We start from the raw sequence: 23332 nt of genomic DNA, 5'->3' as shown, positions 1-23332 counted from the left end.
ATGTGTCTGCGTCACTTTGAAATTATTACTGATAATCCATCATCATAATAATGTAAATAACGGAAATTTCATATTAGCTGCTACGAGAGTGTGTGACAGCTTCCGGTTTTGGGCTGTGCATCACTCATTCACCAATGGGTAATGTTTAGATGGATTTTAGGAACCTCCCCTCGATTCTATTGGCTCTAACGGTTAAAAAGAGATGTCAATCATCAAAATCGAACGAGGGGGGCCAGAGATATGGAAAATGCAGCCAAATGACCCCAGAAGTGTTTGTTTTTTTCTAAATAGTTATATGTTATAGTTTGGGTTCCTAAAGCTTTTAACTATCCCATTATTCAAGGGTGTTTTTTTACTATAAGTAATTTTCTTTTTTTGGACGGACACTATAATTTACATTTTTTTACTATGTTCAATCTGAATTTACTTTAAAATAAAAACATCTATATTGATTCTGACTTTTCTAAATCCAACTCACAGATGTAACCTTGCTTTGAGAACAAATATAATTAATTTAACCCTTTTAGAAGTGAAGATATGGTCATTTGTTCTGGGAATGTCATTTTCGAGCCTGAGACCTGAAAAACAGGCTCAGGGCTTAACAGGTTGAATTTGAATAACTCAATGTTGACTTTTGGTTGCACATGGGACACAACTCCTGTGTCTTGGAAGCAGACTTTATCAGTCTTTATACGTTACAGGACTTACTCTTTTGTTGTAGGCACAATTATTATGGTAACTGAAAGTCACCGCCGTCTTTATATACAATGAACAAAAATATAAATGCAACACTATTGTTTTTGCTCCCATTTTTCATGAGATGAACTCAAAGATCTAAAACATTTTCTACATACACAAAATAACAATTTCTCTCAAATATTGTTCACAAATCTGAAAAAATCTGTGAGAGTGAGCACTTCTCCTTTGCCGAGATAATCCATCCCACCTCACAGGTGTGGCATATCAAGATGCTGATTAGACAGAATGATTATTGCACAGGTGTGCCTTAGGCTGGCCACAATAAAAGGCCACTCTGAAACGTGCATTTTTGCTTTATTGGGGGGGTCTGGGGGGGTCCGAACACCCTAGGGTTAAACCCTAACCCTAACCCTAACCCTAACATGTCACCCATTGAGCATGTTTGGGATGCTCTGGATCGGCGTATACAACAGCGTGTTCCAGTTCCTGCCAATATCCAGCAACTTCGCACAGCCATTGAAGAGGAGTGGACCAACATTCCACAGGCCCCAATCAACAACCTGATCAACTCTATGCGAAGGAGATGGGTGACATGTTAGGGTTAGGGTTAGGGTTTAACCCTAGGGTTTTCAGACCCCCCCCAGACCCCCCCAATAAAGCAAAACTGCACGTTTCAGAGAGGCCTTTTATTGTGGCCAGCCTAAGGCCCACCTGTGCAATAATCATGCTGTCTAATCAGCATCTTGATATGCCACACCTGTGAGGTGGGATGGATTATCTCGGCAAAGGAGAAGTGCTCACTATCACAGATTTTTTCAGATTTGTGAACAATATTTGAGAGAAATTGTTATTTTGTGTATGTAGAAAATGTTTTAGATCTTTGAGTTCATCTCATGAAAAATGGGAGCAAAAACAAAAGTGTTGCATTTATATTTTTGTTCAGTGTATATTCGTAAGCAACCATGTGAATGTATGACAATAGTATTCTAAACCTACTTACCTACTTTGAGGTGAAGCAGGTGCCCCTTCTCACCTATATCTAGCAGATTCTAATAAAAAATTGCCATTTATTAGGCTAATAGAAGTTCAAAGCTGGTTAATGTAAAGAAATTGTGTAGCAACTTCAGTACATTTGGTTTGTTTTTATTGCTCGCCCTACCATGTCTCCTACACTTTACATTTATACTGCTGATATGTTCTTCGATTTTAGTTTTGAAAGAATACCAATCTTTGCTCGGATTATGTTATCTTGAAATGTTGTTCTTGTGTAGGACATTTCTGTACCCATGTGAGTCATCGAGAGGTGGGGAGTTTGAACCCAGAGACTGTGTTTCAAATCCAGAGGACCAGGCAAATGTAAGTTTAGACAACAGCTGCACTTTGATAAAGTTAGGGTTAGACACTTTTTAACATCTAACTTTAGCTTCGATAAAACAAAGAATGATGGTGCCACTAGGCCCCAACCAACAGCGGTCCAATTTAAAGCACTGGAATACATGGTTCTTGGGGTGTCACAGGTTTAAAAAAGCTGCCCGACACTACAGAAGTTAATTTCCTGGCAGATGTGCATCCACTCCAGAAAACACTCACTGCACTGTGTTTACAGATGGGAAACTGGGAATGAATTTGTCCTGATCGCTGCACTAGTAGCTCCATCTGGAAGAATTAATGTTAAGGTGTATGGTGAATAAGGGAAGAGTGCTCCCTGGAGCCAGGCTATCAGAGGACTATGCTACAGATGACATATTGGCAACGTGAAAAATGGGAAACAAATGTGCGACTTGAAAGCAGGTGCATGTGTTATTTACATATTTGCTTATAAAACCAAAGTAGAAACATACAGAACCTAAGGCAATGATGTTTCCTGTCTTTTTTAGCATGGAACCAATTGAATGTGTCAGAGCCAAACATCTGTGACTTCTCCAGATATGATTATCTTGACTTCATAGATAAAAACAGAGGTTGTATACATTCCCGCTCGAAAGGATCCAGCCTGTGAGGAAGCACTGGACATATGAAAATAAAACTAAAGTGTTCCAAATGGGCTTACGTGATGTTCGTGTGAAGCTTTGAGAGACAGGTTTGTCCAAGAAGCAGGTATCCTGTTGGTCCTCTTCCTGTTGCTCATCTGTTGTTATTGTCTCAGCTATGTTTCAGATTAACATAACTGACAAGCGTGTTTACATCGGCGGTAATTAAAGCGAGTGCTGGATCCATGAGTCATGGCTCCATCTGCACTGTGTCATCAAATGAGAGACGGAGATGGTGAAAAAAGAAGAACAATGAGGACATCATTGTCTGAACTATGAATTAAAATGAACTCAACACAAGTAAATCTTACCAACCAAATGTAAACAACACTATTCTTGTACCTAAGTTTCCCCAAAATGAGGGCCCCCCTATTAGTGGCGGTTCTAGAGCATTTTACATGGGGTGGCAAAGGGGGGGCAAGAGGTCATGTCAGGGTGGCATGGGAGGGCGGCCAGTACGTTGTATTTTGTATATATACAACATATAACCTATTTATTGTTAAATCATGCCCTAACACAAGTGTTCTTCATGCACAAGGTGTTCACTTAGACAAACAAACTAAAATATAGTATAAAACTGCAGAAAATACTCATGATACCCTAGAATTATGTTTATTGTAAGTACAGTAAAAGTACTTAGTTTTTCTTAAGTACACAAATGACATCACCCATCTCTTAAGAGAGCTAAAGGTGACACATTTCAATAAATATGTGTCAATACTAAGAGCCGCTAGATTGTGCTGCTGTAATGGAATATGCAAGGAGAATAAGAACATACCATGTGGTCCAGCTGGAGTTTGATCTGCCTCCTGATCCCTGCCTCTGTCCCTCTTTATTCCTCACATACATTTCTTCTTCTTCACTAATGTCTTCATCTCCTCCTGACTTTCTCCTGCTCTGACCCTCCTGGTCTCTTCAGTGTACTCTCTTTTCCTTTTCCTCTTTCTGTTCTTCCTGATCACTTCTCAGATATGTCTTTTTTTTGTTGTTGAATCACTCCAGCTACTCTGGCCTGCAAGAGTTGAGACTTGTGAAAAGCACTGTCTGGTACAAATGCTTGTATAACTTTACACGTTAGGGCCATGTAGCTAATAAGTAGCCTAGCATATAATAAATATACAATCAGAAAGTTTTTATCAAACGCACACAGGCAGCTGTGTTTAGACCCAGTTTGACGGTAAAGGATGTATCCTGATTTAAGTTATCTGGCCTCATTGCTGTGATGTGTAATTTACGTGGATGTATTAGCACCGCATAGTTTAGCAAATAAAAGTGATCGATCTCCCAGCTAGCGCTGTCTGCGTAGTATTTTGTAACAGCGACCATCTGTTAAAGGCTATCGATTCAAACAGCAGCGTTTTATTAATATTTTGTTTCAAGCTCTCGTCTTTAGTAAAAACAGAACTAGTCGAAGGGGAAATGCTCCAAGGGGAAGCTGATCCACCTTCAGTTGCTGGGGCCATCTGTCACTCCGACCGACTACGTGGACTTTATCTAGTAGGGTGCAACAGCGCTAGTAGACGACGAACCTGACACGATTTTCCCGTGGCGGGTGCAACCATTTGTTTTTATGGTTCTCATACAGTTCTCTTTATAAACTGCCACAACTCGTGGAGTTTAATTTGTCCATTTGTATGCTCACAGTTATTTTGTGCGTCATCATCAATATGGCAAAAGAGTGATTGTTTTGTAATCCTCTGTTTTATCCATAAAATAAAATAAAAGAGCAAAAAGCATGTTGACTTTCCAATACTGAATGTGCTCTTTGAAGGACGGAATTGCGCGTGGTAACAGAGGCCTTAGTGTATGACACTGTATATGGCAGGATGTATGACCACCTAGAAAACGTGTACATGCTTTTATCTTCAGTAGACTGGACTACTGTAATGGTGTCTTTACAGGTCTCCCTAAAAAATCTATTAGAAAGCTGCAGCATAGGCATATGACAAGCATGATCATTTCTTATGGGGGCCTTAGCTAATCTGAACAAAGAATTGAATACTTCCTCGAACCGGTATTTCTCCATCTTGTGACTGTGAAACACTCTTTCTTGTATAAGCAAGTGAAGAGGCGCTTTCACACCAAGTACTTTTCCCAGGAATAGCTCCCGGAACTATGTTCCCCGGAGCTCTTTAATTCCTGAACTATCTAGTAGATTGCGTTTACACCGGAATAAGTCCCTGAGGGAGGATTATACAAATGAAGCCGCTGATGTCACTACTGGCAGGCCGCAAACAACTTCACGGCGTATACTGCCATCCGAAGTCCCGGAGTCCGGGTGGCAGTAAATCGCCACCCGAAGTCCCGGGTAAATCGCTAGAAGCACTGACACCTCCTCCTCACTCCACCGCTCCCACGTTTTATTTTGTGTTGCCATAAGTTAGTCTCTCTCCGTTGGTGCGCTGGGCTAATGCTAGTAATGCTAATGCAAGCAAATAAAATGGCGGCTTCACAAAACTTTTCCGAGTTTGGAAATTGGAACCTTTTCCTCCGCAGGAAAGTACCACCTCTCTAGCAGGGACTGAAAAGGGGTGAAAAGGTTCCTGAAAACTAAGCTCTAGTTCCAGATCTTTTTGGTTTGAACGCAAAATCCCAGGAACTATCTGAACTATTCCTGGGAAAAGTACTCCGGTGTGAAAGCGCCTAAGGACACTGTTGGGGGAACTAGTTGTAATTATTGCAATAATAATAAATACATGTATCCTGATTATTGAAACTCAAGACGGTGATGAGAGAGATTTTTCTAACACCCATACTGAACTCTTTTTTTAACACTTTTATCTAGCAGATCTATGTGTACATACAAGACAATTCTATATACGTTCTTATTATTCAAACCGTTATCATACATACTCATTGATTTTCAACTTGCTTCCTTTTCTCTCCTTTTGCTACCCCTCTTTTTCTCTCCTGTAGACTAAAGGTAATTCTTGTGCTTCGCTCCTTGTTGTTGCTATTATCTGCTTTATTGAGCACAGTGTCCACCGTGCACAACTCCTGGACATTTCCATAAAGCAGAGGAGGGGGGTTTATATATTAGAAGAGCAGCAAATGACTCATGACTAAGGAAGGAAGAGGGGAGGGCAGGAGGGGGGGCGGATGTTGGGCCTTGGGGAACCCAGACTTCACCCTACCTGCTTCTCTCGTTCCACGACATAACGCCACCCCGTATGGTAGCTGCATGTCGATTTTCTTCTCCTCTCCACTCCCTTCTTCTTCTTCCTTGTCTGCTTCACCTCCTCGGGAAGCTGTACCACCAACCCCCCCTCCTTTCCCTCCACCCTGCTCCTCCTCCCCTCCGCTTCTGCATTGCAAACTCCAACATTAAATTGTGATAGATGAAGAGCGGAGGGCATTCATACAAATCAATGACTTTAGTGTATGTGTCATTAGCCTGCACCACGCAGCCAGCGGTCAGCGTCATAAATCACACCATGATCGGCTGTCTGCCGCGCCGCAGCTGCGCAAACTGCATGCATTAGCCCACACCGATGCTTACTTTAAAACAAGTAACAAGGCGGGGGGGAAGGAGAGCTTCTCTGAGGAGCTTCGTGGAGTATAACATGGACTCTATAGTGACTCAGTGAACTAGAGATGATGACTCAGCTGCAGTACACAGCCATGCATGATTTCAGAGGATTTAGAAGGGAATGCATTCGGTTGTTTTTTAACTGGATGAGACCAGATTTACTCCAATCCTTTACTTTAGAAAAAGCAGTGAGAAGACAGTCGAGCAATACTCTGTTACAAGTGAAAGCCTTAATTTCAGTAAGGAGAAGTACAGATGTATCATCAACAAAATGTACTTAAAGTATCAAAAATAAGAACACTCATTATGCCATATAGCTAAGATGAAATTGTATGTATTATCATAAACAATATAGTATGCTGTTTTTATATATAACTAAAACATGTAAGACTTTTTTTCAGTTTGGTTACTTTGTGTAGAACTAAGTAGGTAAGTAGTATGCTTTACTTTAGTTAAAGCAGTAATACGACAGTCTCACAATACTCCGTTACAAGGGAAAGTCTTGATTTCAGTAAGAAACAGTACTGATGTATCAACAACAGAATGTACTTAAAGTATCAAAAGTAAGAGTGCTCATTATGCCTAATGGAAAAGATTAAATGTGTGTGTATTATCATAAACAATATAATCTGCTGGTTTTATTACTAACTAAAACATATAAGACTTTTCCTCAGTTTGGTTACTTTGTGTAGAACTGAGTAGGTTAGTAGTATATCATATACAGTATAGATCATTTGTCATGTAAAGTAACTAGTAACTACTGTTGAATAAATATAGTGACAGTAAATGTTAATACTGAGCTACAAGTCCCTCAAAATGATACTTAGGTACAGTGGTGGCCGCCCCCCCCTCTTCCCACATGTTTGATTGTCATTAAAAATGTAAAATAAATAAAAATATATATTTAAAAATAAAATATATATATTTTTTTTGTTTTTAATGAACAAGGTAAATATTATATAGTTGGTATCAGTAAAATGTATAATCTACAATAAAATCTTGTTTAAATATTTTTTACATGTTTCCTGCCTGGCCGCAGCGTGTATCATTACCCTCTCTCGTCCGGGCGGTAGAAAGGAGCCCTCAGCCAGAGCAGCAGCAGCCAACAAGCTGACTGTTGCTATCTGCAAACTATGACGCCGAAACATAATTTCAGCTAATCAGCGTTGTCAGATCTGATGTTCAAAGGGCGCCCTGTCAGCGCCCTGGCCTGTGTTTCTGTGAGTTGTTTGGACTCGTATCCAAGGTGACGCTACAGTAGTTGTCGAGGATGGCTGTGTCTGCAGGTGGAGACTCCGGTGCTAGTGGATCGCCGGAGCTGTAGATTAACATTTACATGCTTATTGTAGTTGTAAGGGCAATGCCTGTGGCACCATGGAGCATATGTGTGGGCTGGACCTGTATTTTACAGGAAAGGAGTGAGCAGAGGGTCGAGTTGTCGATTCTTGCTCAGTTTTCATCTTCCTCACCCTCTCAGACTTTGATTTACGCGAGCTGCTAAAGAGACGCGCTACTATGGAAACCAAACAATGGTGTAGCTGTATTAAAGTCCGAGTGGAAACAGTCGTGAGTAAATCGGATTTTGTCAGAAATCGGGAGAAATGCAGGAGAAATATGACCCCGGGAGGAAACCGGGAGAGGGCAATGAAATTGGGAGTCTCCCCCGAAAATCAGGAGGGTTGGCAAGTATGACACACACACACACACACACACACACACACACACACACACACACACACACACACACACACACACACACACACACACACACACACACACACACACACACACACACACACACACACACACACACACACACACACACACACACACACACACACACACACACACACACACACACAAACACACACACACACACACACACACACACACACACACACACACACACACAGTCAAATAATGTTTGTATTTAGTCTCCTGATTTTAAATGGGAATTAAATCATTTGAGTGTTCCCAAAGCACCAGTGTTCTGCAGTTTGTGTGGGCCTACTGTACTGTTGCACAGTTTTGGAAGATTCATAGCTAACCACACTGAAGATTATGGATTATCTCATATTTTTAAGCCTCAATTTGTCCCCCCCCCCTCTAACATCACCAGAAGTAATAATTTAAGGGGTCATTTCTCAAACAATTCTTCCACCGGACCACCCTAGTATGGTGTGGTCACAGCCATTTCCATAGCCCCACCAAAAATATTTTCCACCAGCCGCCACTGCTTCGGTAGCATATGTGAGTAAATGTACTTAGTTACATTCCACCTCTGGGTAAATGCATTGTCTGGATGATTCACATGGAAACATTGTTTTTAGAAAAAAATTAATTGCACTTTAGCGTTAATGTTAAGTTTCAAAAAGATCTGTCAGCAAATGTTTTGAAACCATTATGTTAAAAACTCCTAAATACTAGCTACTTATAATACTAAACCATAATAGTATATTCTGTACAAACTGTAAAGTGCCCTGAGACAAATATGAAATGTGTGATATTGGGTTGAATAAATACACTTTGATTGATAATCAGGAATTTGAAATGAATGATGAACTATTGTAATACGTCATTGTTGCTGATCATTTATTGACAATATTGATATATTAATATGTGTGTCCACTTGACTAAAAAGCAAACAATAACCACTGAAAGTGACTTATACCCTGTTTTAGATGTATTGTATTGTGACATCTATACACCTCAGAGTATATAAATAAAGCACTAAAACCTATACGAATGATGGTGCACTGATCCTTGCCAAATGAGTGCTTATAACTGTAATTAAATAGTCTATATAGATTATAACAGCGTTGTATTAGGTCTATCATGCATTATGGACATAGGCCTCATAGAATGTTACCGAAAGTTCCAAAGATATTTACTTAAAACAAATAATAATAACAATGAGCAACACTGTCAATGAGGCATGCATTTGACTGCAGTGTAATAATCCCCCCCCCCCCCTACAGCGTGGCTATATAAAAAGTATATATATAGAAATGTTTGATTTCACACAAGAAGATGGTGGTTAAAGGTATCATTAATCAAGGCCGGAGCTCAATTAATCAAAAGAGGAGTGTCGTAGTCCTGCGACCCCGCCATCCAAACCAGAACCCGGGTGTCAATACGAGCCTCAGGGACGCAGCCAGGCAGAACGCTGCAGCGGGCAGTCACTGGGAGCCTGAAGATCTGCCTGTCCTCCCACACCATTGTCCAGTGGTCTGTCACTGTCCTGTCCTCAGTGGGGTACACTACCTCGCTCAGCTGCTTACACCCAAAGGGGACTCAGGAGGGGGGTGCTGCTGTTTTAAGTATAAAAGCTTTATTTTTCACAGAGCTGCATATAAATAAACTAACTTTTATGTGACATTCTCCTTTTTTTTCTATGATTTATTACTGGCTGGAGGTTGTAAAAAGTTAAATGTAATGAGATGATTATCTGATACTGCAAGTTGTGCTTGAAACAATATGTAAAGGAAATGGAAATTAAATGTGAGCAAAGGCCTATGGGAATGATGATGTAATGAGGAAATGTAAAAAAAAGTTACTATTCCACAGCAAGAAAGACGTCATGAGGTTACTGGTAAATTTTTCAAAAAATGGCGAGTGATTACAGGAGTACAATGTTACAATACATTGATATATGTAAATGAACTCACATTAAATCTTTGTTTTGTAAACTGTACTATTTTTTCATGTGTTGCGCACTTTCATTGTTGGTCTACTGCAGGGGTATTCAACTAAAATTCAACGAGGTCCAGTAAGAGAAAATGTCCCCGGGCAAAGGTACGGAGCTTCAAAATGTCTAAGTTGCTTTATGAATTAGTGTGATACATATTGAAGTAGCCTGTAGCTTTATCAATGTCTGCATGTAATCAACAGCTGACTGCCAATCCAATAAAGAAAGTACAATTCATAAACAACAATATTTATTGTCAATTAACATTGAACTATATAGATATACAGTGAATACTGTGGATATGTGTAATTTTCCTCTCTGGTGGCATTTAAAAATAAAATAGAGAAAATAAATAAAATAGCTTTTGAAAATATGTGGATCTTAAAAGTGCTTAATTTTAGATAAATAAAATAAAGTGTAGCAGCAGCTTGAGTTTCCCTTTTTCTTTGTTAACCGTTTCACATCATGACTTAACAGTTTCAGACGATTATAGAACAATATCAGTCTTTACACATCATAACAATTGAACAGTTTTAAAGTTTCTCTTTCTTTCCCTCTTATATTGTAGTCCCTCACTCACTTTTTTTTATTCAGTGCGAGAATTCAGCTCGAGCTTGTCCTGCCAGGAGTTTATATCTGGGCTGAAATGATGTCAGGGCCATTCTCATAAACACATGCAGGTGCCCATTGGTTAACCTCGGTTAGCCTGCCCTGGAACGATATTTATTTTTTGTGATCTCAGTTCTGACTTGAGAGGGAATGTTTGGTCAAACACTTTTTGTTTTGTCTCATAGTGGCGTTTTGGCACTTTTAATGAGCGCCACGGTCTCTGAACAGATGAGACACACTGGTTCTGTGCTCCCAGTGGGCAGGATGAACATGAACGAATCCGTCCACTCAGGGTTAAAAGCTCTGTTCTCACTTTCCTCTTCTTGGAGAGCGCCATGTGTAATTATTTGTCTCTCCCTGTCTGCCGCTAACACGCCTGTTCACTCTCCTCTCCGTCTTCTCTCCCTGTATCGCTTGTCACTACCCGATCTGCCCCCCTGCCCGATCTGTACTGCGCATGTGCGAGATGGTCCGCCATATTGGACAACTACATACGGCAACTTCAATAGGACATTTGACACAGTGGCTTTTTGCAAAGCAGAAAAAGAACCGAGATAAATTAGTTATTGTTATTACAACGTGACTTCACTATTATTTAACAACTCTTTTTAATGGGTTCTTTTATTTGGGGTTAAATACATTGTCAGAATAAGTGAGAAATGGATTTAACTTCTGTTAGACAGCTATATGCCATACATCTTTGCACACATTCACAGTAAATATTTATTCAGTATGATAGCTATCTAACAGAAGTTAAATCCATTTCTTCGTTAATCCAACATCGCTAATTATTGTCTTCACTCACTTTCCTCTCCGCTTCTCTCTGCCGCTCTCTCGTCTCTTCTTCTCTGTTTCTCTCCCTGTATCGCTCACTCGTCTCTTTCGCCCCCTGTCGGCGGCGGTTAAAATAGAATCGCCCCGTCAAAATCCCCTATTAATGTATTGATTATAGGTCCGGGTCCGTATAGGTCGGCGTCTGGGTCCGGATCCGGACCGCGATCCGCCTGTTGCCGACCCCTGGTCTACTGCATTGAACATCATATAGAAAGGCACATGTAAAAGTCTGTTGTGATTGGTCAACCGCTTAGACATGTCCCGCCCCTTAGCCTGTCACCTACATGGTGTTGGAGCGCTAGCCAATAGAAGCACAAGTGTTACATTGTGATGTAAGGTGTAAGCAACACACTCTCACTCCATAATCGTCCAGGAGCGACGTTTGGTCAGGGTCCCGTGGCGTGCAGTTGTGACGCTCCTAGGCTCCTTCAGCTTCATAAAGGGACGCAAATAGCTTTCAACTGATTGCAATGTATTTCTATCTGCGGTGGGATTTGACGCTCATGGAAGCTCGTTTGTGTCGGCTGCCCTTAAAGGCAATGTGAGCGTCCATTCCCATTGGATAACGGAGAATTGTACACCCGGAAGTAAGTATTCCCCTTACTGTCGATTGATTTTACAGTGATATCTGCACTACTCATCGACTAAAAAACATCAGATTATCCTTGTTAATTACACAACATTGATTGGTTTAAATTGTGTGCAATGCTTTTGTATTTTTCCCCTTCGATTCGGGGAAACGAATATTTTTTCGGAGTAAAGGATGGCAGAAGACACTACACTACCAATAATCCCCAGCTATCGTTTAGGACTACACCATGTGCTCTGTTTGACAAACCCCGTAATTAGTTCTCAAGCTCTGTGATTGGTTGACCTCCAACTGCATTCCATATGAAAAAAAACGTTTCGTAATTTTGATAAAATCCTACTTTATTCAGCAGTGCTTGCTTTACTCTTTGAAAGTCATCACATGAATGCATTGTAATAAATGGTTCGACTGCATTAAATATATTACACATCTGTCGTTGTTCTTTATTTTTATTTATCTACAGAGATCGGCCTCAGAATAGACCGGAAACTATTCTTTTACCGTTCAGTTTGAATTTCACAATAAAGTTAGTAGTAATATTTTTTTTGATATTATTGTTTTTTATTAACTACTAGACCGCTGGGTCGTGTTAAGACCATCTTTTCAGTGTTACTGGGGGGTTTTTTCCATCGCATTTGTGTTATAAATATCAAAACAATAACTAAATATATCCGTCGTAAACTAAACCAGAAACAGCAGTATATTTTATTTTGTTAACACTGTAAACTTGACAGTTTTTTAACCCAAACCACCTACTGGTTAAAGCACGTTATTCCACGTTTAGAGTAATGCAATGCAGGTAGATTGTGTTGCTTTTTAATGACTGTTTAAAATGCCTTTTTCTTAATGTCTTTTATTATTATTAACTACTTTTTACTTGTTGCTAGGGACGCTGCTATCAATATTGTGTTTCGCAACATGTTCTCTATCTATGGCACGTCTCTACTGGGAGTTGTAGTTTTAAAAGACGTTTTCGTATTTCCCATAATAAGAAGTTGCCAGTATACTGTGTACATCCCTGGAGGTTTTAGGGGATAGGAAACACTCAAATGTAAAACATATCGTTAGCCTAATAGCATAATTGCCCATGTCATATTTGAATGTTGTTGGAAAACAAGAAAAAACTAAATTTTTAGCAAGCACATTGGTATTTTTTATTGATTTTGTAACAGTAAGTTCAACCAGATGTGTGAACTAATTTGCACAAAAAAAAAAGACACAACATCAATTGCATAACAAATAAAAATGACTTAGGCAGAATGTGCCATGACTTAGGCCATTTTTCTTACACAACTTTTTGTACACATTTATACAAACATAACATAGAAAAGTAGTTTTACTTTCCTAAATATAACCAAGTTGTGTTACCTGTCTAACCTTAACCAAGTTGTTCTTAATGTCTGACCTTAACCAAGTTGTTTTACTTGTTTAACCTTAACCAAATCCTACTCAGGTGCTGTGTGAACTCGTTTTCTATTGATGAGGGAGGTTGTCGTAGTACTGGTGGGCCACTCTTGGTAGTACTGGTTTCATTGCTTGCAAGTCATTGTATTTCCTGAGAGTAATTGGCAATTGGGCAGGAAAGAGTGGGACCCAGTGGACCGGTTCTTCGGGGATGCTGAGTCGCTGAGGTAGGTCCTCCCAGTCAGACTCAAAATCCAACTTGTGCCGGATTCGCCCATCTGCCAAGTACTGGAGAGCCCGAAGGTCATGGACTGTGGGGTCGCCAACTTTTCTGCCTGGTTGAATTTTGGTGACATAGGCCCCAGATAACTTCATGAAGTCACTGTGGTATAGCTGGGTCACCTTGTATGGGGATGGGTGCAAACGTGCAGTCTCAAAGATGACAATGTAATCACGTGGAGTGTGAATATCTTTGATGGTACGCCGTTCAATGAGGCTATGCATGGAGTCACACTCCATTTGTGTGTGCCCTGCAACCAGAAACTTTTGTTCTATGGTGACACCATGCTTCATGGCCAGATTTAGGTACGCATTTGTGATGGTACAACATCGATTTTGATAGCCGCAGCCATCACTCCAGATTATGACCTTTTCGATGTTTCGGTTGGCATCAAGGACTGACTCAAAGTGCTTGTACTGCAGATGGGCAAAAACCTAGCTGCTGAGGGAGCCCTCATGCTCCTCCCAGGCGTAACAATATCCATCTTTGTTACCCAGGTTGAAGCAAGTAAAGTTGTGCATCTGTAATTTAGTTTTGTAATACATATTGCTAGCTGTTGTCTTGGGACACAGAAGAACGCTCTGAAGGTCCATTGTCCACACTGAGACCTTGTCACTGGATTCCTGTTTATCCTTAGCTTTTTCAGCTTGAGCTTGAGCCTTTAATTTCATGTGAGTAGTAAGGGTATCCTGATCTATATTTTCCACCTTGGCGCCGATACATACATCACACTGGTCTTTTTTTGGTACGAACACAGAGTATTTCTGCTCACTGAACACTTTTCGGAAATATGTCTCACTCACAACACGTGCTCCACTTTTACCAGCAGCTTTTTGGTATTCCTTGTGAAGGTCACTTAGAACTGTTCCCGGCTCCACAAACTTCTTATCCTGATAAGAGGGAACCTGACGGCAGTAATGGGATGGAACAGTAGGCAGCCCAGAGAGCCATTCTTTCAGGAAGGTCTGGTCAGCATCTGATATGGGCATATGTGGACCAGTCTTATTGATCTTGGGTTTGGGCGGATCAGTTTTGGTTTTCATGTCCACAGTTAACCATGATCCAATGGTTCTGGGGGCAATGCCAAGGGTTGAACAGAAAATAATCTTACACACAGGTAGTTTACATCTATCTGCCAGTTGCAGGTGGTATGATAGGGACGTTTTTCTCCTTGTTGCAACACCACCTTTCTTCTGCTTTATAGGCACATTTTCCACTAAAGTCTGGATATACAGCTTGCTTGTCTCCCAGGAGGGCATGGACCAGAAATTGTTGAAGATATCCGTTCTCTCTTCTTCACTCAGCAGTTCACAACTTCGTTTCTCCGACCTTAAGCAGTGCTGTGATGTGCAGGGTGGGCCCATGGTCTTTGGCTGCCTCTCCTGTCCCGTTGCGTTCTTGTAATTCTCCCCCTTAAGGCGCTTCTCTTTTATCACCTGTTGCTTCCACATATGTGACCTTGGACGCTTATGACGTTTAACAGCGGGAGCTTCAAGTGCAGCCTCTTCTTCACTATGTTGAGCCGTGTCTGCATCACTATCATCATCTGGGCGGTCATCTTTCTTAGGTCTATAGTCCTCATCCAAGACGGATTCATCGTGTTCACTTTCTGACCATGAATCCGGATCAGAATCAGCTCTGGAGGCTTCATCGGCTGTTTATTCTTCAATCCGTTGCCCGGTGTCTGTCATTTCCTTCTTTCTCACATCTACTGTCATCTAAATCCTTCTCTGAGTCCTTCTCTAAATTGTTATCAAGTTCATTTCCTGACCCTGAAGCAGAAGAAAATAAAGTTGCTGAGTGTTGCTACTTCATCATACCTTGTCGCAGAAATGTGATTAAAAGTTTAAACACACATTTCCTAATCCCTTTGATTGACTGAAAGTGCATTTAGTGTCTAGAAAGTTGAAGAAATATGAACTAGCTCACCAGATGAATCAAAAAGAAGAGCTAATGCTTCACTTGTGGTCAGCAGAGCCCTCTGTCTCATGCGGTCCGCCATCTTTGTATGTAGCGTCAAAAATGCCTAAGTCAAAGAGATGACTTAGGCAGATAGTGATTTTGGACCCTAAAATGCGTTCTGATAGGCTGAGGACATAGGCAATAAGGCAGGGTGATGCAGCAGTGGTAGGAGAGTAAAGTTAGGCAGATATCACAATTTGGCCAAAAAATGACTTGGGCAATTATGCTATTAGGCTAACGCTAAATTAATAAATGGGTGAAAATTGCTTGTGACCATAATGGGCAGCATATATACCCACATGCCAGCTAAGGTCAGAAGAGCTTTATTTAACAGCTGGTCTTATGTTTGTGACCCCTCCTGTTGTTAATGAAAACATTACATTACATTACATGGCATTAATTGATAAGCCTAAAACATGCACTTGTCAAGGTTCAGAGGCAAATTTTGCAAATATTGCAGTAGCCATCTATCATCTTAAGATAAGATATACTTTATTGATCCCAAGTTGGAAACATTTGCGTTACATCAGCATGTGTAACAGTTGTAAATATGCAGTGGTGTTTATTTGTAAATCATTTAGTATAATCACAAAAATTCTGTGTTTTATATTTAATAATTCTGTGTTCTTTATTTATTGATTGTTCAATACCTGACAAGGCCGGAGATGAAATATCTATATACATCCTATAAGAGTATAAATATGTATAATATCAGTTAAAATAAGTGCTTCAACATAGTTAACATTGCTGGAGGTATGCACAAATATTGATAGATGTCTTGTAATGCCCTATTGAGGAACCTGCGACCCAAGTTTTTCATTCACTGCATAACTACACCGTTTGTGAATATGATATGTCAATAAACCTTAGAAAATCTTGAAATCTTGAAAGGGACGTGCAAAATAGTCATTATATACAGTCTTTAATTAACTATTAGTAGAGAATAACGAGTAATGATTACTTTATAGGGATCCTATTAATATCTAATAATACAAATAATAAAATTCAATAACATGCTTTAACCACCAGGTGTCCCTTTCTATCAGCTGTGCACCTTTATGGTGTAAATACAGCCTATCGACCAATTGGATCAACTATAAAAGTCAGCCGAATTAGTGTTGATCCTGCGAAGAGACGTATTTTGTGAAAAGAAATGTAAGATGTTGTTTAATTGCTGATATATTTATGATCCACGTCACGTTTTCAGTGTTGGCGGCAGTTCCTCATGTTTGTCTAGAAGTCTTCTCATCAGGGCTCTATAAATAGAGAACTACGGCTATGTAATATTTAATGCAGCCGAACCGTGTATTACAATGCCGTTATGTGATGACTTTCAAAGAGAAAAGCAAGCACACTCTGAATAAAGTATTATTTTTTTAAATGTTTTCGGTCTATTTGTTAATGACGATGTGATGTGAGATGTGTTTAGTCTTTTGCAGAACAATCATGCACAAAACCTTATATAACACAATGCAGATATAGAGCATATTTAAAATCTTAATGTATAAACATAATTGGACTTGGAACATAATTTGTCATTATAAAAGACATCTGCAATACATGTGTACATTACATTACAATACATGCTTACATTACATATTTATATATTCATTCATGTATATATATTCATGTATATATGTATGAATTAGATGTATATAAATAAAAAATATATACATTTCAAAAAGCTGCCTTTCTGTCTCTTTTGTGTCAATTTATCAGTAAAAGAAAGTTTGTTTACTCAAGCCCAATTGTATAAATAAAATACCCAAGCTCTGCATCTCATGGGAGACACGCTGCATTTCATCTAAGGAAATTAAAAATAATCATCTATTTATGAACAAAGAAAATACTTGTTCTTCCTTTCTGAGTTTGTTTTACAATTCTCTGTCTTGTAAGAAAGTCAAGGAATCAATTAATTTTTTTCCCTCACCCTCTTTTCTTTGCGAGATTAAGTGTAAATCACTCATTTATTTGATATCTCGACATAATTTGATCTCTAAAGACTTGAGGAAGGCTGCTGATGAGAATGTCTTGTTTTAGCTCTCAACATCAAGGCTTTTCCAACAAAAGCGCAGCTCCATCAAGACCTCATTAATATCTGCCTTCATTTTCAAGAAATTGGCGACTATGGCCCTGTGACGGCTGATCTCGTTAGGGACTGGAACAGCTGTTTCAAGGGCCAGCGTTCATGGCTCTTAATTTAGGTGTTGTTTTTTCCTGAATTTGGCATAAATGTTTCGGAAATTCTAAACAATTCCTGTTAACCCATTTGCGATTGTGGTAACTGGATAATTTATTACCTTTTTTGGAACTTAATGTCAAAAAACATATATTGATTTATTTGAGCATTTGCTTCGTTTACCTTAACCAATCCAGTAAATAATCATTCTCTAAAATAATCAGTATATGTTAAGTATAATTGCTTTTTAGAGGATATAACGTGTTCAAAATCTAACTATTTCCCTAAAATATGATTCAACACGATTAATTTGTTTTTGTACATGTTGAATAATGATTTTACCTGACCTTATCCTACACTGAATAAACTGAAACTTTGACTTTAATTAAATGTGTAAGGTCAACAGATTTCACACAACTGTATGAGGTTTGTTGATTGTAATTAAATTAAGTTGAAATACAAATACATTACTAATATTATTTATTTCAACTAACCTAATACAGTAATGTGAAACTTGTGACATAAAACATTCCACGTTTCAGTTTTTTCAGTGTAATCCCTTCACCCAACAAGTGATTATCTTTTGGAATTATGTATTTCTCTAAATTATTCTCACATTGCCTTTTGTTTGGTGAACATACTTTCTTAATCTGAAATAGTGTCCATCTCCAGTTCTATATGTGTTTCCTCCCTCCCTTCAGTCCTGGGGTGATATATGGCCATTGACACCATTAGACAAAGGTATTATTAGCAGATTAGGCAGAGCGAGGGAGCAGGGACCCGGACATGGACCGGGGGGCCATGTTTCCAAAGAAGCCAGACCTCTCTGCTGGAATCCCCCTGCAGCTCCCCTCAACCACCATCCCAATTACAGCTGCATCACACTCCACACACACGGAGAGTCACGGAGGGCAGTGAATAAATATTCTCACATTATCTCCAGCGGTGGAAGGGTGCAGAGAACAAGCAGGCCCACAGGGGATATGGCTGCCCGTTGGCCCCTCAGACTAGGGGGGGTCTGGGAAACACAGAGGAAGCATAATGTGGGTTATCAATGAGAAGAGATTTCCAAAAGCAAAACCCCAAAAAGGGGCAGGGACAATGAGATCTCTGCCAGCTGGTTGGAAGTAGGAGGTTCCTGTAAGCAGACATATTTCAATATTTTTTCAGCAGTGGCCATGAAATAGTACAGTATAACTTATTTTGCAGAAAGAAAGCTGGAACAACGGACGCTGAAGAATTGCATCAATACAATATCATGAGCAATATTATCTGTGGTTTATTCTTATAAATGCAACCCTTTCACAAAACCACAGTTCCAAAACATGGGGAGACGCCAATGTCGTTGTGTCCACTCTTTATATACAGTCCATGCTTTAATAAATAAGTAATAATAAGCTTAATTATCCCTTTTTGCATTTTGTTAATTAGCATTGGTCTTAAACATAACATTAAAGTAAGGCATGTTAAATTGACTCAATAAATGCCTTGACTTGCAAAAACTCCTCTGAGGTCTATCAAGGAAGATGAACATTTAGAAATACGACTATGAATACGAAGTCTCTTCTGTATGTTGAATATGTATACGGTCATGGGAAATGTGAAAATAATTACAAATTAGCAGTAGATAAGTTTACAATTACTGTTGCCCTCATGGTAACACCAGGAAGAATACAATGGTGATAATAGGAAACCAAAGCAGGGGGTAACACAATGTTATTATGCTAAGTACATTTATATTCTTCCCACTAAACACAAGTTCACTAATATATGATCCTCAGAAGACGCACTAGACTCTAGTAGTTTTATTTTTAATTATTTCTAAAGTGGCATTTTGTAGCTACATACACAGCTTTGAGCTGACAGCGAGAGTGTGAAAGTCTCTATTTCTTTTCTCTCTTCCTCTCCTTGTTTTGCTTTTATCCTTTTAGTCTTGAAGGAGCCTAATGAGTATGTGCAGAGGGCCCCTCTCTCCCTGCCCTTAAATCAGTAATTGGTTTCAGCACAGAGACTGTCAGGAAATTAACACATCACACGGTGACAGCTGCTCACTTTTTTTATTTCTTCTTCCGGCGGCATTCTTCGTCATGTGAATGGCCGCTGATTTGCCGGCGAACATCACAAATGAGAGGTTGCTAATCAAGGGGCCGCTCTCAAGGGCGGAGTGCTGCCCTCTGCCTCCGTTCTCCATCTGCCGAGAGTATAAGTAATAAGTAAGTAAATAAATAATTGTGGCGTGCTGTGTGTGTGTGTGTGTGTGTGTGTATGTGTGTGTGTGTGTGTGTGTGTGTGTGTGTGTGTGTGTGTGCGCATCACTCACAGGTGGGTGTATCTTGGAGAGAATGGCTGTACTATTGTTGTAGAATTCACAAAGCTTTATTCGTCATCCCTTATATAGACAGGTTATTCAACCCAGTCTCAGAAAAAAACGTGCAATAACTACGTTTGTCCACAACGTAGGACGTAGTATTTCTACAAAAACGCCTCTGAAATTGTAAGATCCCTACGTTTTTTTTTCACCATTCTTCCAATGGCTGGCGTCTATGTCACGTGATCTTCAAATTTCTCCCTGCAGAAAAAAAAAACATGGCCGAACTTCGTTTTATTCTCGGTGTAAAATGCCTATTTTAAAGTTAGTTTTGCCATTAAAATGCGTTTTGATGTCATTTGATGCGAGAAATATGAGTTGTTATTTCAGATTATGTGTGCAGTGGATGTACATGATCTTTAGTTTGCTAGTTATTATGAAGATTACTTCAAGAAATTGTGTCTATACAACCCTGCTATCGATATTATTTCTGTTATGTTGTGTAAAATGGTGTTATCTTTATTGCTACCCCCTTCCCCGTCAATGTTGGTCCACAGCGCAAACGTATTAGTTTAACAAAATCCGCAATTGTGGCATAGTGTGGTGCCGACAGATGGGAGTCGGAGGCGGGGTATCAAAGGTACAAGCTAGACTTTTATTTAGCAAAAACAGACCGGCGGAGACAGGAAGTCCGGCTCATCTGCTTTAATTTTTAGTTGCTGCTGTAGCGGAAGTTTAGTGAAGTTATGCTTAATTAAGTACGCCAAATCTCCTCCCTCCATAATGCTTAATTTGCTTGATAATTTCTAACGGCGGTGATGACAGTTACAGTACTACGTAGTAAAACTGATGTTGATGCGATTTGATTGGATTGTGAGGAAAGGGATTTTGCCTCACAATCCAATCAAATCGCCAGCCTCCAGGGGAAAAAGGAGGCGGCCTGCTTCCCTTGGCATGGCCCTGACCAATCACAGGTTGGCAGGGGCATGACGTGGGCCTCATCTGATTGGTCAATCCCTCCATTTTCTTTCACCAAGGGAAGCCAGATTCGGCTGGCCTCCTCTCGCAACAGTGAATGCAATCTACTTTTTCACCATAACATCTAGAGGGGAGCTGTTGGTTTCACTCTTTGTAAAATACTCAATGAGAATAGGGGAGAGACGGAGAGACGGTCCGGCAGGAACACACAGCAAAGGAGAATTACCGAAACAAAACAAAGTGTTTTTATTTATTTATTTAAATTATAACTACAATCCGAAAAAACAGGGGAAGCCTGGCTTCCCTTGGCCTCCGGGAGAAAATGCCACTGAACCTCTCTTGCTGTCTGTTTCCAAGAGTCAAAGGCTTTATTGAATGACTTTTCATTTTCTTAGCTTCCTTTTCTTGCAACTCTAGGGCCTTTTGTGTTAAACTTCGTTCACGAGAGCTGGACCTGACTTGTGTCTCTGGGAGGTTGTCTGTTTCTTCAGCAGGTAGTGACATCTTGTTGCTTTTGTGTCTCTGTTTGTACCTGAACTATAGCCTTAGAGTGTTTTAGGTCTCGACTCAATTTGGGTGAATGGTGACTTTAACTTTAAACTATATAACACTCACATCAGACATTTAAACTTTGTGGACACGCTAAGATGAGCAAACATGAATGATACAAAATGTCACGAACAATAGTATTGCTAATGTTCTACAGTCAGACAATTTTACCCTTTAAACATTATTACACGTTCAGGAATAAGTTCTCATGAAATGATATAGACGTTTAAATGCCCTCTTTAACTATATACTAGCTCTCAACTTTATGACTGTATTTTAACACAATATGACATGGTTGTTCTTGAGCTCATTAATTCTGCATACAATGAATTAGCTTAGCATACAGCTTTACATCTATTTACCACATTAACTTTGACCATGTACTTATATTCATTATTGGCTTTACCCTTTAGCTAGCCAAAGTCTCCTACTGAAGCATTGGACTCCGTACGCTGACATGCAGGACATCAGGTGATCTTGTATCCGCTGGCTGAGCCGGCACAACGTGGTGAATGGCTCAGATCTAGCGTCGAGTTTTCACTGTAGCTGCCCTCGGCAATAATCTCAGCAGTCTCGACGGATGCAGTTTCTTTATTTGTCTTTAAGCATCGTGAAAACTAAAATATAAACACAGATTATTACAAAACATCAATAAAGCAACCACAACTGTATGAATTCACAGACCAAATAACCACGTGTAGCAAGGTCTCTTTAACATACCTCGCTCCGCTCACCAAGGGTGCAAAAACGTGCGATGTCAAGCGTGGCAGTCCTTATGTCTCTTATATCTATTGGCACTATGAACAGTTGAGCCAAAGAACAACACACCCAGTTCAATTAAAAACAATATAAACCCCGTAATATCACAGAATGTTCGTGGCAATAGTATTCTATAACTCACATGTGCATTTGAGAGGTCCGTAGCGCCGACTAGACCTTGTCGCTTGATACTTTGCGACACAGATTACGGCAGCAGTTTAAACACGTGTTCTGATGATTCCGGGGTTCGCAGCGTCACGCCCATACCTACGCCAGCCCCTAACCATGCATACTAAATAATCCTAGCGGTCATTTATACATTTCTTTTCACAAAATACGTCTCCTCGCAGTATCAATAGTAATTCGGCTGACTTTTATATTTAATCCAATTGGTAGATAGGTTATATTTACGCCATAACGGTGCACAGCTGACATAATAGGACTTGTAATTTTTAATGATATTACTGATTTTCTTTGAATATAAGAATGTAAATACTGAGTTGAGAGAATAGTCAGGGGATTTGGGTGATGGGAGACACATCTATGGAATCACAATTTCAAAAGATTACTATTAAATGACGGATATACAGATATACAAATCAGATATTAATGTGTAGAAGTAAAACATGAGAAATAGTATAGCAATATCCTGTAAAATTATGTAAACATATGAATAAAACTACATATCTTCAGATGTTATACAAGTGTCCTACACTAATAATACAAAGTTATTATTAGAATGCGGTGTGTATCTTGTGTGAAAAAAATATTAAGAGTACATACTTTCATAGGGGTAAAGTAGAAGGTCAATGATAGAAATGTAGAATATAAAAAAATCAAGAAGATACTGTAAGTGATCTCTACAATAAAACAGTTTAGTTCTGGATGTACAAAGATATAAATATGAGGATGTGCAAAACAGACAAACTAATTAA

The 23332-nt window shown here is 39.6% G+C and overlaps 1 protein-coding gene across 3 annotated transcripts; it reads right to left on the bottom strand.

Annotated features, from left to right (window-relative positions):
* Nucleotides 1-13206: 13206 nt before the first annotated feature.
* On the bottom strand, nt 13207-22614 carry LOC307030366 (uncharacterized protein). Of its 3 annotated transcripts, XM_079666741.1 has the most exons (6): nt 22540-22614; nt 22359-22435; nt 22045-22255; nt 19856-19994; nt 18736-18821; nt 13207-15434 (listed from the first exon to the last, which is right to left on the bottom strand). In XM_079666741.1, the coding sequence occupies exon 6, from the start codon at nt 15111-15113 to the stop codon at nt 14097-14099; it is 1017 nt and encodes a 338-aa protein (XP_079522867.1). In that variant the 5' UTR covers nt 15114-15434; nt 18736-18821; nt 19856-19994; nt 22045-22255; nt 22359-22435; nt 22540-22614; the 3' UTR covers nt 13207-14096. The 3 variants fall into 3 exon arrangements, with proteins under 3 accessions (XP_079522867.1, XP_079522868.1, XP_079522869.1); XM_079666742.1 differs by lacking the exon at nt 19856-19994; XM_079666743.1 differs by lacking the exons at nt 22045-22255; nt 22359-22435; nt 22540-22614 and adding exons at nt 20124-20154; nt 20311-20365.
* Nucleotides 22615-23332: the final 718 nt, after the last annotated feature.

The sequence above is a fragment of the Notothenia rossii genome (assembly GCF_949606895.1).
Source record: "Notothenia rossii genome assembly, chromosome: 2".
Lineage (NCBI taxonomy): Eukaryota > Metazoa > Chordata > Actinopteri > Perciformes > Nototheniidae > Notothenia > Notothenia rossii.
This window is presented reverse-complemented; position numbering and strand designations above follow the sequence as displayed.

Bases quoted from the DNA above. Each gene is read 5' to 3' on its own strand.
- LOC307030366 (XM_079666741.1), bottom strand. From the start codon at position 15,113: ATGTGGAAGCAACAGGTGATAAAAGAGAAGCGCCTTAAGGGGGAGAAT.